General features: G+C 56.2%; 1 protein-coding gene across 12 annotated transcripts in view; it reads right to left on the bottom strand.

The window, feature by feature from the left end:
• Positions 1–14,701, bottom strand: part of ARHGAP8 (Rho GTPase activating protein 8) — a 51,146-nt gene that overhangs the window by 21,012 nt on the left and 15,433 nt on the right. For 11 of the 12 annotated variants that reach the window (XM_081483966.1, XM_081483969.1, XM_081483972.1 and 8 more), the window contains 4 exons: positions 13,770–13,925; positions 9,592–9,679; positions 5,784–5,915; positions 1,828–1,914 (listed from right to left, as the gene is read on the bottom strand). In XM_081483966.1, the coding sequence (XP_081340092.1) occupies positions 1,828–1,914; positions 5,784–5,915; positions 9,592–9,679; positions 13,770–13,925 (463 nt within the window). The remainder of the gene's footprint in view (positions 1–1,827; positions 1,915–5,783; positions 5,916–9,591; positions 9,680–13,769; positions 13,926–14,701) is intronic. The other variant, XM_081483974.1, reaches the window with a different exon arrangement.

Here is a 14,701-nt window from a genome sequence, read left to right as displayed (position 1 = left end):
GGCATGGCAGCCCACTCCAGTATTCTTGCCTGGAGAATTCTGTGGGCAGAGGAGCCTGGTGGGCTACAGTCCATGGGGGGTGCAAAGAGTTGGACACAACTCAGTGATTAACATTACTCCTCTCTGGGCCAGGCTCTCTGGGGTGAGGTTGGCAACTAACGGGAAGGAAGGGCTCAGACCCCTGTCAGGGCAGCCCCCAGACCTCGACTGCACCACCTCCTAAGAAGCTTCAATTACAAAGAAGATCAGACTCAAACCTTCCATGGCTTCTCGATCTGGTCTGAGGGGTGGCACGGTTTATTACCAGGAGGAGGATCTCAGAGCTCCCCAGAAGCCCCTCCTCAAAGCGGTGATCCTGCACAGCCTGGAAAACACACACCCGCTCGCTGGGGAGGGCCCAGGACTCTGCATGCTGAGGGTGAGGGGGCGCGGGGCAGGGGTGGGGGCACAGGGTTCCTCCCAGGGCAGCCTCTCAGCACCAGACATGCTGGGAGGTCCTCACTCAAGTCCCAGGGCTGACCCGGAAAGCGGAGGGGGCCTCAGACAGCGACCTGGGGTCACAGAAGGGTTTGTGCACGCATGTGAGCACTTGTGCGCATGTATACTCACTCGCCAAGTGAGAAGCGAGCAGGCTGGCGGGACCCTGAGAGGTGCCAGAGTACAAATGCTGTGCGAGCGACCCGCCGAGAGGCCAGGCGGCCGCTGTAACAAATGATCACAGAACTGAGGGCTTAAGACAACATCAGCTTATCCTGCAGGTCTGGGGTTCAGGAGTCCAACACAGGTCTCACCTAAGGGTCCCAGTCTCCCTCGTCCCGCCCGCGGCCCCTTGCATTCGGAGCCCCTCCGTCCGGCAGGCGTGGGGCCGGAGCTGCTGTATGAAAACCGTGTCTGGGGGCCTCCACCCCAGCCACCGCATCATGGGGCCCTGCGCACACAGTGTGTGCTGTGTGCGTGTGGTCCACATGGGGGCAAAGCGGAGGGGCCATGTGGCCCTGGCAGAGCCCCTCCTGCCTTGCCAACCCCTGGCCTCTGCTTCCTGCCACGGAGGCAGAAATCATCCCGCAGGGAGAGCCAGGATGCGGAGGAGGGCTGAAGCCACCGCTCTTTTGTTGAAGTGTCAGGCCTTTGGCTGGACGTGCCAGGCCAGGAAGGGCTCACCAGGCACAGGCTGCCCAAACCCGCTGGTCCCAAAGAGAGGACGACCCCTGACCGGCTCCAGGGAAGTCCCGCTGGTGACAGAGTCTTTGCACCGGGGCCAGCGATGTGATTTACGGCGAGGTCTTGCGCCACACTGGGTCTGTCTAAGTGGACACCGAGCTCAGGTGAGCTCATGGGGTGAGTGACACTCATCTTGAGCGGCACGCCGAGGCCAGGGGACCGAGCTGACCTGCACAAACCCTCCCTGCCCCGGAGAAGACAGCAGGGAGCTGGGCTCGGGCTGCCGGCACGCCACGCGACTTTTCCAGATCCTACCCGCATCCTTTCCCTATAAAGACTGGACCCATAAGTATGACAGCTTTCCTGAGTTCTGGGAGTCCTCGTGGGGAGTCCCTGACCTAAGGTGGTCTCAGGACCCCGACACAGGTGTGTATACATAATGTGGGTGCTCAGGAAAAGGGGGTTGTAAAACGCTGGAGCCGACCTCACTGGGGTCGTGAGCTGAGGCTCCTGTTCATGACTGTCAGCCCCGTGATTCAACACGACACAGCCGTGGGGCAGGCAGGTATCCGAGACGCACGGACGCCCCAGAGCAAGACTGCCCGGGTGTCTGGACGGGCCGGGCTGTCTGACCCTGGGGATACCCCTGCAGAGAGTGGCCCGTACCTGACGAGGGGCTTCAGGATGGTCCACAGGATTTTGATGAAGTTGGTGGGGTGCACGACATACAGCGCCTTCAGGTTCTTCTTGTACCTGAGGAGGGAGACGGAGGGGGTCTCAGAGGACGCACACGGAGACACCCTGGGCTGGAAAGAGAACTGCAGCACTGTGGCTTCGATGGCAAGTCTCAGAACCTTCCGTTCCTATTTTTTTCTTTTTATATTTTATTTATCTACTTATTCGACTGCCTTGGGTCTTCGTTGCAGCATGCAGGCTTAGTTGCTCCATGGCATGTGGGATCTTAGTTCCCCGACCAGGAATCAAACCCAAGACCTTTGCCTTGGAAGGCGGACTCTTAAATCCTGGACCACCACCAGGAGAGTCCCAACCTTCTGTTTCTTGATAGTCGATTTAAGGACTTGGAAGGAGAAAATGAGGACCTCATGCCCATCACTGGCACTGTGCACACAGCTTTACAGTTTGCAAGATCAGAGCCCCCACTTAACAGGTGTTCACACCGGGGCTGGGGGTGGGGACACACTGGCAACAACCCCCGCTCTGCAGGGAACTGACCCGGGAGAAGGTGGAGCCGTGACCCCCCAACCCCCACCATGTGACAGCACTAGGCACCCCCTTCAGTGAGGTGCTTCTTAGCTGTCTTCCCTTCCTCTTTCGTGGTTAATTCAGTCCAGAGCCATCAGGCCAAGCCAAGAAGGCTGGCGTCCACCCAGGGCCAGAGGAAGGGGGCGGGCACGCTAGGGTCTGTGACGGCAGCAGGGGGCTGGCAGCCTGGTGGGCAGGGCTTGTCCAAGAGGCAGAAGGGCTTCCACACTCAGGTGAGCCAGGGACACCCTCAAGCCAGCTCTTTGCCCTTCAAAGAGCCAACTGCTGGAATTCCAGCCATTCGGGGAGCCAGTTGTGAAAAACAGCCGTTATTCAATAATATCAACTCACAATGAAGTAAATCATATTAAACACAAAGGTCACGAATGGGCCAACCTCACTGATTGCTGATCACTCCACTACATTTACTATTTGCTGTGCCCCTGGGCTCCTTTGCCTGTTATATCCAAGGGGTGGGAGAACCCACAAGAAGGGATGGCCACCCATTTCCTCCAGTTCCGTGTCCAGTGGGGCCACGTGGGCCACTTGGAGTCGGTCACAGCGACAGGAGTGACACCACGGGAATCCGCAAACATTACCCATCGGTCTCCCCAAGCCTCCGGGAGCTGATTAATAAGGCAGACACGAGCGAGGCAGGTGGACAGGAAGTCCAGCACAAGGTGTCTGGGCCCCGGCAGGCGGAGGACGGTGGGGGCTGAGAAGAGATCCGACATTTGCAACCAACTGTGGGAGCAAGAAGGGGTCAGCCACAGCGGCCTGGTGTGGGCATCAGCCCAGGGGGCACGGCAGGGGCTGGGTCGGGGCGGGGCAGCCCCAGTGTAACAGAGCCTCAGCAAGTGAGAGGTGGCCATGCGATTAGCCAGAGGCAGGCCAAGCAAGGGCGGTGGCTTCCCAGGTGGCACGTGGTAAAGAATCCGCCTGCCAATGCAGAAGACACAAGAGACCTGGGTTTGATCCCTGGGTCGGGAAGATCCCCTGGAGGAGGAATTGGCAACCCACTCCAGTATTCTTGCTGGGAAATCCCACGGACAGAGGAGCCTGGCGGGCTACGGTCCACAGGGTCACAGAGAGTGGGAAACCCACTGAGCGGCTGAGCGTGCACAAAGGCAGTGCGGGCCAGGCTCTTACAACTGGAGGAGGGACGTTACAAACGCAGAAAGGGAGAAAACTAGAACGAGCCCTGGCAGGCAGGACGGGAGCTAGTGTAGATGTTGGTGGGAACACACAGGTTCCAGGAGAAACAGTAAATGCAAACATGAAGGCCGATGTTGATGTGTGTGTGTATGTATGTCTACATATATGTACACATACACACACCGCAACTGTCCACTGACTCGCCTGCGAGCCGTAACAGCCCAACAGCAACTAGCACACTGCTTCCAGGGCCGGGTTCCTAGGAGCGTCCTCCCTTAAGAGGAACCAGGGCCCAGAGAAACGGCAGATTCCTGGGAGGGTGTGCATGCGTGTGTGCTAAGCTGCTTAGTCGTGTCCGACTCTGTGACCCCATGGACTGTAGCCGACCAGGCACCTCTGTCCATGGGATTCTCTAGGCAAGAATACTGGAGTGGGTTGCCAAGCCCTCCTCCAGGAAATCTTCCCGACTCAGGGATCAAACCTGCATCTCTTACATCCCTTGCAGTGGCAAGCGGTTCTTTATCACTAGCGCCACCTGGGATGTGCCCGGAGCATCTTATTGTCCTAGAAAGTAAAGGAAGCGCTCGGAGGGACAGGGACGTGTCTGTGGGACACAGGAGCCAGGCTGAAGCTCACCTGGCCAACTTTCAACAATTTGAGCGTTAGGATAAATATAGTCATGGATTATAAACTACTGAATAAAATGGGAGATCCCAAGTCCATATGGATATAAATAAACCGAAAGAGAAAGCTCTTCAGTACCGTAAAATGCCAACTAAAAGCCCCGATCACCATTTGTCACCCATCTTAATAATAATTAAGCCAAGAAATGGCAAGGGAGGCAAAAGCTAGCACATGAAACTGATATTTATATAGTCTCAGGGTATCTCCCGAAGGAATACTAATTAATTACTAAAAAAAAAAGTCTTGCAATTTGGAAGGGGGAAGCTGCAGTGACTTTCGGGTGGTCCAAGGACCTAGAGCACGGCTGTTACAAAGTCCACCCCTACAGGAAGGTGGATTCTATTAGGTGCCACCCATGGCAGGAGCACCGGAGCTCCTAGAAAGGGGGTCACGTACATTCCTGGGTGGATGATTCTTCCTTAAAGGAGCAACCTGGCAGAACAGCCTGGAAGACGAGAAGTCAAAAGCAGAGAGAACAGAAAAAAATGCAGGAAACCCACTGTATGCTTGTAATGACGTAGTAATGGTGGACGGAAAATCTTTGCTGTATGTTCACATCCAGTTCAATTTGGAGGTCTGCTTACTTACGTCCACTGATGGGGAACTCACTACCTCTAGCAGGCACTCCACTATTACGTAGCTTTGAAGTCTAGAATGCCCCTCCTTTTGGCTTCCATCAAGCCAAGGTCTATAATTCTACTCCTGCCCCCAATCTACCTTTGAGAAAAGTGAAAGTGAAGTCGCTCAGTCATGTCCGATTCTTTGCGACCCCATGGACGACAGCCTACCAGGCTCCACCGTCCATGGGATTTTCCAGGCAAGAATACTGGAGTGGGCTGCCATTTCCTTCTCCAGAGGATTTTCCCAACCCAGGGATTGAACCCGGGTCTCCTGCATTGCAGACAGACACTTTACCATCTGAACCACCAGGGAAGCCCCATTGAGAGAAGTGGGAGAAACAAAAGAAATTCACTACTTTCCATTTGAAAATTTATCTGTTTTAGCTCAAGACAAGCATAGACACATATCCTTTCACTGTCAGCCTGAGCTTCTGGAAAAGATTGCTTTGAACATGTCATTTGCTTCTTCTCAAGAATCATGGGGCTTCCCAGGTTGCGCTGGTTGTAAAGAACCTACCTGCAAGAGACACGGGTTCGACCCCTGGGTCAGGAAGATTCCCTGGAGAAGGAGAATGGCTACCCACTCCCATATTCCTGCCTGGGAAATTCCATGGACCGAAGAGTCTGGCGGGCTACAGTCCATGGGGTCACAAAGAGTCGGACACGACTGAGCAGGCACTCACCGAGAGTCTTGTATGGATGCCCACCCCACCCTAAAGGACAGTGCTGGACAGAAGCCCCTGGTCCTGAGGTGTGGTCACCCTAATGCCCCCCTGGCCCTCGGGGTCCCGCCCTCCCCTACTGCACAGCCGGGACCCCTCCTGTTACCTGAGCCTCCCCCTCACTCAGCCGGCACCCTGAGGTTCCCCTTCACCCCACCCGAGGCTGGAGGGCACCCACCTCCTGTCAAACTCCCTGTAGGCGCTCTGGAGCCAGCGTAGGGACGGCTTGTTCTGGCTATTCAGCCCGTAGTGGAAGTAGACAATGGTGTAATCGCTCTCCACGTACTGGTCCAGCGTGTACTTCAGATACCTGGGCACAGAGCACAGGGCACAGGTATGAACGTCTCATGTTGACTGAAACCAAATATGTCTTCCCCATAATGGGGCTGTGGTCACCCAGCGGGTGCCAGCTCCGGGCCATGGGGGACGCTTCCAGGTCAGCGCTGAGAATCCACCTGCAGGGGGCCTGGTCCTCACTCCTTTTTCCTTTTTGTTTGGCTGTGCTGTGCAGCTTGCGGGCTCTTGTGTGGCATATGGGAGCTTAGTTCCCTGACCAGGGATCGAAAACAAGCCCCCTGCATTGGGAGCACAGAGTTTTAACCGCTGGACTGCCTGGGAAGTCCCCTATCCTCATTTCTTAGATGACAACTGAGGCTCAGAGATGTTAAGTAACTTACCTAAGGTTACACAGCCAGGGAGTGGATGTGATGGCTTGAAAGTGGCCCCCGAAAGACTTCCAATGTCAAATCCCCAGAACCCACGAATGCGGCCTTACTTGGAAAAGGCTCTTAGTAGACGTGATTAAGAAAAGGCTCTTCAGAGGAGTTAATCCTAGATTATCCAGGGGGGGCACTAAATGCAACCTCTCATATCCTGGTAAGATGGCTCAAAAGAGGGAAAGTCACAGAGCAGAGTTGGCCACGTGAAGTCAGAGGCAGAGCAGAAAGCAACGTGGCCACCAGGCCAGGAGGGTGTGAAATCACTGACAGCCACCCCACCAGAAGCTGCAAGAGGCAAGAAAGGTTCCTCTGCTGGAGGCGAAGCTTTCTCTGGGGGGACTGTGGCCCCACTGACACAACTGTGTCTTCAGACTCCTGGCCCCGTATGACTGGGGAGAATCAATGTGCTGCTTTACGCCACTCAGTTCAGTTCAGTTCAGTTCAGTCGCTCAGTCGTGCCCGACCTCTTTGCAACCCATGGACTGCGGCACACCAGGCCTCCCTGTCCATCACCAACTCCCAGAGTTGACTCAAACTCATGTCCATTGAATCAGTGATGCCATCCAACCACCTCATCCTCTGTCGTCCCCTTCTCCTCCTGCCTTCAATCTTTCCCAGCATCAGGGTTTTTTCCAATGAGTCAGTTCTTTGCATCAGGTGGCCAAAGTATTCTAGTTTCAGCTTCAACATCAGTCCTTCCAATGAAAACCCAGGGCTGATCTCCTTTAGGATGGACTGGTTGGATCTCCTTGCAGTCCAAGGGACTCTCAAGAGTCTTCTCCAACACCACACTTCAAAAGCATCAATTCTTCGGTGCTTAGTTTTCTTTATAGTCCAACTCTCACAGCTGTACATGACTACTAGAAAAACCATAGCCTTGACTAGACAGACCTTCGTTGGCAAAGTAATGTCTCTGCTTTTTAATATGCTGTCTAGGTTGATCATAACTTTCCTTCCAAGGAGTAAGCGTCTTTTAATTTCATGGCTGCAATCACCACCTGCAGTGATATTGGAGCCCCAAGAAATAAAGTCAGCCACTGTTTCCCCATCTATTTTTCATGAAGTGATGGGACCAGATGCCATGATCTTAGTTTTCTGAATGTTGAGCTTTAAGCCAACTTTTTCACTCTCCTATTTCACTTTCATCAGGAGGCTCTTTAGTTCTTCTTCACTTTCTGCCATAAGGGTGGTGTCATCTGCATATCTGAGGTTATTGATACTTCTCCCACCAATCTTGATTCCAGCTTGTGCTTCCTCCAGCCCAGTGTTTCTCATGATGTAGTCTGCATATAAGTTAAATAAGCATGGTGACAATATACAGCCTTGACGTACTCCTTTCCCTATTTGGAACCAGTCTGTTGTTCCATGTCCAGTTCTAACTGTTGCTTCCTGACCTGCATACAGGTTTCTCAAGAGGCAGGTCAGGTCACTCAGTGTTTGGTAATTTGTTGCAATGGCCACAGGAAACTGACACAGAGGATGAACTGGGATTCAACCCCGGGACTAACTCAGCCCCTCCACTTCAGGCTCCTTGCTGTCCAGCTGTCTTCTAGAAGCAATGATTCCTCCTTTTCAGATCTGTTCCTAGCGTGCTTTCTTTTGGGCTTCCCAGGTGGTGCTAGTGGTAAAGAATCCACCTGCCAATGCAAGAGACGTGGGTTTGATCCCCTGGGTCAGGAAGATCCCCTGGAGGAGGAAGTAGCAACTCACTCCAGTAGTCTTGCCTGGAGAATCCCATGGACGGAGGAGCCTGGCGGGCTACAGTCCATGGGGCCACAGAGAGTTGGACACCACTGAGTACACACACACACGTTTTCTTTTTACTGGAAAGCAGATCCACTTCTGTCCTTTGCCCGCACTCCCCGGATAAGCTCTGCAAATCCCGCGGTCAGTCTCCGGGCTGCAGAGCCTGCTCCTTCCTGGCCACGTGCACGTGTCCCGCCTGAAAAGCCCTTGTCCAGCCACCTGCACTTGAGCTGCAGATGGAGCTCTCCTGACCCTGCTAGCATTCGGGCTCCCGACGTCCAGCTGCTTCGGCCAGGTTCTCGCATCTCGGGTGGTCTGAGTCAGTCATCACCTAGAAGCACAGCCCATGATTAATCTGGCCCGGTGCTCCAGGAATTCAGGCACGGCTTCTCTGAGTCGGTGGTGGGACCACAGCCGCCTTCCCTGGGAGCCTGGCAAACACAGCCCGCCAGAGCCCAGGGGCCGTTCTATCTGCAGCAGCTGGTGGAGGATCCTTTAACAAACTAGTCGGATGCCTGGGGTCCCGGGAATTCTCGTGAAACAAGCAGCCCAAAGGCTTCCGGACGCTTTTACGATCCAACTGTGCCTTCGTTCACTTGGGAGTTTGGGGCTCCAGGCCACAGTGGCGGCATCGAGCTGTGGCTGGGATTTCACAGTCGAGAGAAAAGTGAATCTGGAAGCAGTGATGGCAGAGTTCAGGCCCCCGAGCCGTCCCAGCAGTGGACGAGTCCGCCCTGGGCCAGACTTCGTCCTTCTGTCCCTCACAAAGGGACACAGACATTCCCAGGGACACCCAGCACCGGGCTGGGGCTTGACCAACGCAGCGAAGAGCCATCGGCACGTGGTCGGAGAGGAGAATTCGACAGCTGAGCAGGAAATGCCTGGGACATGGTGTCCAGGTAAGTCACACGGGCCCGGCAGGTATCCTGGGTGGGGACTCGGCCCCCAGCAGGACCCGCTGGGTGGGAGGGCACTTCGCTCCATTTCAAGCAGCCTCGGTGGCCTCGGCACGCAGCTTTCTCCTCCCCAGGCCGAGCCTCTCACCAGACCCGAGGTCGCCTGCTCACCGGGGCGACTCTGGGTGGGAGCTCTGTGATGGGGACCATGCCAACTCTCCTAACGCTCTCGGGGTCCGGCTGGGGAGGGGGCCCCGGGGCCAGTGTGGCCGCACAGAGCTCAGGGACGGCCCCCAGGGACAGGATAGAGGAAGAGCCCACCGCGGGTCAGGGGCAGTGGGGAGAGGCTGCCTCCCGAGCAGACGCAGGGGGCGGCCTGCGTGGCTTGGAGCGGGGTCAGGCATCAGTCCTGCAGGTGGGACTGTGACCGGGCACTGATGACATCCCCTCGGGGACCTGAGAGTCCATCAGTGTCCGTTAGCCTTTGACCCTGAACATCCACTCTGTGCTAAGTGATGGAGAGGCCACCTGCCCAGGGAGAGGGCCACACATGGTGGGGGGTGGGGCGCCTACAGAGGAGGGATGGTGGGCGGGGCGGGATGGAGGGGGCACAGGACAGACTTACTCCAGCAGCCGCCTGTGGTTGAGCTCGTGGGAGGGGGGCATCCGGCAGCAGCAGAACGTGATGACTCGTCTTCCGAAGCGGTCCTCCCCTGCGGGGCAGATGGGTGTGAGCCCCGGCCCCGGCCTGACACCGGAGGCGGCCGTCTCCCTCCACGCCCTCTGCCCATCACCAAAGACGGCCTCCGTCCAGCCCACTCCAGCTAAGAGGTGCAGGCGGTCGGGGCGAGGCACCTGCCAGATGGGTGCTGCTACCTGAGGCTCTGGGTGCCTCGGCCAAGGTCACCTGCACCACCCCTGCACCCCAGAGCACACGCTTGCTGAGCCTGGGGCCCAGACGAGGTCCCACAGTCATCTCCTGACTGCTGGAAGGACTGGTTACAGGAAGGCTGTGTGTGTGTTCAGTCATGTCTGACTCTTCGCCACCCCATGGACTGTAGCCCGCCCGGCTCCTCTGTCCATGGGATCCTCCAGGCGAGATTATGGGGGTGGGGTGCCATTTCCTCCTCCAGGGGATCTTCCCGACTCGGGGATTGAACCCACGTCTCCTGCACGGGCAGGTGGATTCTTTACCACTGAGCCACCTGGGAAGCCCTACAGGAAGATTATCAGAAAACAGAAAGGCGCCCTTCCAGAACGCCTTTTATGTCTGCGACTCTGAACTCCCTGTAACTCACCGTAAACAAGTATTTACAGCTGTTGTCAGATGTTTACTTAAAATAAGAAGAAATGACAGCAGAGCATCTTCATTCTTCCACCCGCCACCCCCCCCAACCCCCCAGCTCTGAAAGGCAGTGCGTCAAGCTCACATGCCCGGCCATGATGGCTGTTTGTTATTTAGGGCACATCCGCTTCTCCCAGGAGCCTATGAGCCGCTCCGACCTTCAGAATGCGAGAGTCGTTCTGGTTTCCAAAGACAGCAGCCTTTTCACAGGCTCCTTGAGAATTCCTGTCATGGTTTCTGTTTGTTTGACAGGCGCTTGTTGAAAGGGCTGCCGGGGGCCCAGGCGTTTATCCGCTCCCCTTGCCAGCTGGGCATTTCCGTCTGGGCACCAAACCTTCAATGGCTGTGCCTGGAGGTACAGAGTGTTTTCCAAACGATGTTTCTAGCATCGTGGCAGCCAGGCTCCACTGCTCACCTGAGCCTGTGCTCTCCTCCGCGAGGGAAGGAAACGGACGACTTTGCTTCTGAAGATGCGAACTGTTTGTGCGGCGACTGGAGGAATAGGGAATTAAATGCCCCTGGGGCTGAAAGGGACAGTCGACATCCACGCTGAGATGTCAACATAGGAACCAGACCAAATGGAGTCTTGGGGACGTGCCGAGTGATTGGTCAACGGGAGGTCAGGCCAACATACACTCATTGCAGGCTCACCGTGCACCCAGCTCTGGAGAGACAAGACCGGACAGGGTCCCCACTGATCCACGAGCCACAGTCAAGGGGAAAGGACAGTCAGTGGTGGGGTGCTGAGGGTCTTGGCTCAGCTCTGCAATCCCCTCTCTGAAAACCTTCAAGGGCTCCAGCAGCCACATCCACCTCTGCAGGGACTTCACAGGTGGCGGGCGCTTCCTCCACAGGCTGGCCCTCACTTCAGACACCAGCTATGCATCAGGGGTCCCCAGGGCACCCTACTGCTGTCCAGCTGCCTATAGGTTCCAAGGTTCCCACCCTCCTCACTGATCACTCATTGGCTCGCAGAAATCTGGAAAGCTCTGGACTTACAATCAGCTTTATTATAAAGGATACAAGTCAGAACCAGGCAAGAGGGGAGACGCATGGGGAGTCGGGCAGCCCTGGGCCAGCCTCTCTGATCCTTTGCAACGTGGGGATATGAGACCTGACTTTGGAGGAATCAGGAAGGCCTGCACCCGTAGTTGGAATAAAGCCTTGCCGAGCTGGCACACAGCAGGCGCTCAATAAAGGTGACTCGTTAATTACCATGTGCCCGGAAGGATGGTGGGTGCGCGCAGGTGTGCTGTTTCATCAGCAGGTGAGAAAAACCAAGGTCCAGAGATGCCAGTGTCAGAGCTGGGCTCCTGCTCACGGCTGGCTGGCTTCCAGGGCAGTGCCCCCAGGCCGGCCTCCTCTGCCCCTGACGTTCCCAGCAAGGAGGCCGTCAGAGCCCTGAAGCCCCCGCAGCCCTGAGGAGTCCCCAGAACCCCTGGACTCCCACCCACCGAGCAGTCACCGAGCATCTGTGTTAACCACCCCCATCTTCCTGCTCTCCAGCGACAAGGCCGGCATATGGAAAACAGGCTTCGAAATGATGTAATATGGGAGGAAATGACAGCTGTCAATAAAATGCAAATTCTACAAGGCACCGGTTTAATTCACGACCCCGTCTTCTCCCCTCGCTGGTTCACAACACAACATCGCTCACGGTCTCCGAGACGGAGAAGCCCCGTTTCTGCAGAAAGAAATGAGTCCTGCGCCGTGACCCGTGATGTGCCTGCCACCATCCGTCACCAGCTCCGAGAGAGAAGGACGGTTAAAATGCGCAATAAAGGCGCAGCGACCTCCCCGGGACCAACGCAGGAATGTGTCTGGGTTTTAAGGTTGCTAACCTTTTACTGCGGGAGTAAAAGGGGATTCGCAGACTCGTTTTGTCTGTGTCCTGCAGGAAAAGCCCAGCTGGGGACTGAAAGGTTGTGAGTGGCGCTCCGGCCGTGAGGATACAGACTGGTCACCAGCAGGACCAGGTCTGGCGTCTGCCTCTCCTATCTTTTCTCTGCCACTCACCTCTGATCCTCGGGTGGAACCTCCGCTCTGCCCACCCTGCTTTCCAACTTCTTATCTCACCCCTGAGCTCACAGCCCCAGACCCAGACTGCAGTTTCAGAAAGTGACCACTTCGTAAAGTACTTATTTTTTATTTCTTATTTTTGGCTGCACTGTGTGGCTTGCGGGATTCATCAGTTCCCTGACCAGGGACGGAACCTGGGCCCTCGGCAGTGAGAGTGTGGAATCCTAACCACAGGACTGCCAGGGAATTTCCTAAGATATCTCTGTATGCATGTATGTAGTCTTGGCCGTACTGTGCAGCACATACAATCTTAGTTTCCCAACCAGGGATCCAACTTGTGCCCCCTGCATTGGAAGTGCAGTTTTGCCCACTGGACCACCAAGGAAGTCCTTCCCTAAAATATTTAAATCAATGCTATCTTGAGACTTGAAAAGTCTCCAAAGCCCCCATTTGGCCAAATACATAGCTCCTTAAGTAATAATGAGAGATCATTCAACATTACTTTCAACAAGATGCTCTGGTTCTGGCCACAGTCCTGACCTTCAGCAGGTGGGGGAGGCGGCCCCTGGGAGAAGAATTAGGAGGTGGCTTGGTGGGGGACATCTGGTATACCTGAAGTGGACCCATGGGTGGGTGGCGGTCCTAAACTGTCACATGCCACCTGCTGGAGGAGCGGAAGGGTCCATGTCCTGTGCTGTGTCCCCTGGGTCCTCTGGCCTCAGAGGAGCATGAACCATAGGGGCGAGGGGACACAGCTGGATGCCAGGGTGAGGCCTGGGAGGAGGGGGCGGAGGGCTGGCCCTCAGGGAGGGAACCCTGGAGTCTGCTCTCCCTGGGCGCCCCAATTGGAAAAGCCACGGGCTTACCCAGACTCGGACCAGGACTTAACAGCACAGGAAGCTGGTCTTGGCTTGCGGAGGGCAGGTCATAGGACTTCTAGCCTCCCTCACTGCGTGAGAGCCGGTTCCTACGAGAAATCTCCTTGGATGTGTATCTCCATGCAGCCTATCGGCTGTGTCTCTGGGGACCCTGCCCAACATGCTGCCTGTGTGAGATGTGCATGTGAGCGGCGTGGGCCTGATTCCTCAGGGAAAATAAATGTGATGCAAGAGACTCCCCTCTGGCCAGCTGCTGGGCGTGGAGCTGCTTGCTCTCGAGTTTGGCAGAGGTTTGCTACTTTGGCTGAGCGGTAGCATAAGGGTGTCCTCGGTTAGTAAAGCAATCCGTTTAGTTCCGGCCTGTGCTCTTCGAAGACGCTGCCCGGTGGTTACTCAGAGCACTTGGGTGATGCCTGGGCGGGTGTGCTCAGTGCGTTTGGAAAACGCTGGCGGGTGATTTCTGCCATGGCTTTCATGCTACGAGCCCACCACACACCACAGGCCCTTAGGAAGGCCGGTGCGGCGGCGCTCCCGGGGACCAACCACCCCGCGGGGACTCACCTGCCACCTGCAGGATGCCGTGTCGGGCCACGTCATAGAAGGGGTGGTTCATGCTCAGCTCGGGGTCCGGGCCAGCCGGGGGCGTCACGGAGGGTGCCGCTGAGGGCCTTCTCACGGAACCCAGGGCGGCGGCCTTCTCCTCATCTCTCTGCAGTTCTGCAGCAGACAGCAGGGTTAGGAGAGGTCACTGCATTCCCCAGGAAGGAGGACAGCGAGGGAGCCGCCCGAGGCCTTTTAATAGGACACGCACCTCGCCTTGCTGTGCACCCACTACGCGCCCACTCAGTGTGCACCCACTACGCGCCCACTCAGTGTGCACCCACCACGTGCCCACTTGGTGTACACCCACTACGTGCTTACCTCTGCTGTGCACCCACTATGCACCTATCTCTGCTATACACCCACTACCTGCCCACTCGCTGTGCACCCACTACGCACCCACTCTGTGCACCCACTACGTGCCCACTCTGTGCACCCACTACGTGTCCACTCAGTGTGTACCCACTATGTGCCCACCTCTGCTGTGCACCCACTATGCGCCCACTTGCTATGCACCCACTATGCACCTGCTCAGTGCACACCCCATGGAAAGAGTAAAATGAACCCAGGGGCTGGACACTGTCCTCTGCACTGACAGCAGGGGAAACTGAGGCTCAGAGGAGAGAATGACCCTGGGCTCACACTGCCAGATGGCAGCAAGGTGTGGAGCTGAGCCTGATTCCCCAGCTCCGAATTCTGACTTAGGCCTTTCATGAGAGATGCCGACACCCGTGGCTGGCAGGAAGCCGTGGCTGGGGTGAAGGGCAGTAGCTGGGGTCCCTGTGCTACGAAGCGGGAACAAAGGGCTGCCTTCCAAAGTTTAGTTTTAGTACAGAAGGTTCCTTCGTACAAAACAAATCCAGGTTCCTTCAGAAATGTTTTTAGCTGGAAAA

Source organism: Giraffa tippelskirchi, chromosome 4 (genome assembly GCF_054371585.1).
Source record: "Giraffa tippelskirchi isolate mGirTip1 chromosome 4, T2T-mGirTip1v1.2.pri, whole genome shotgun sequence".
NCBI classification, from domain to species: Eukaryota; Metazoa; Chordata; class Mammalia; order Artiodactyla; family Giraffidae; genus Giraffa; species Giraffa tippelskirchi.
The sequence above is the reverse complement of the archived record's forward strand: the minus strand, read 5'-3'. Positions and strand labels throughout refer to the sequence as shown.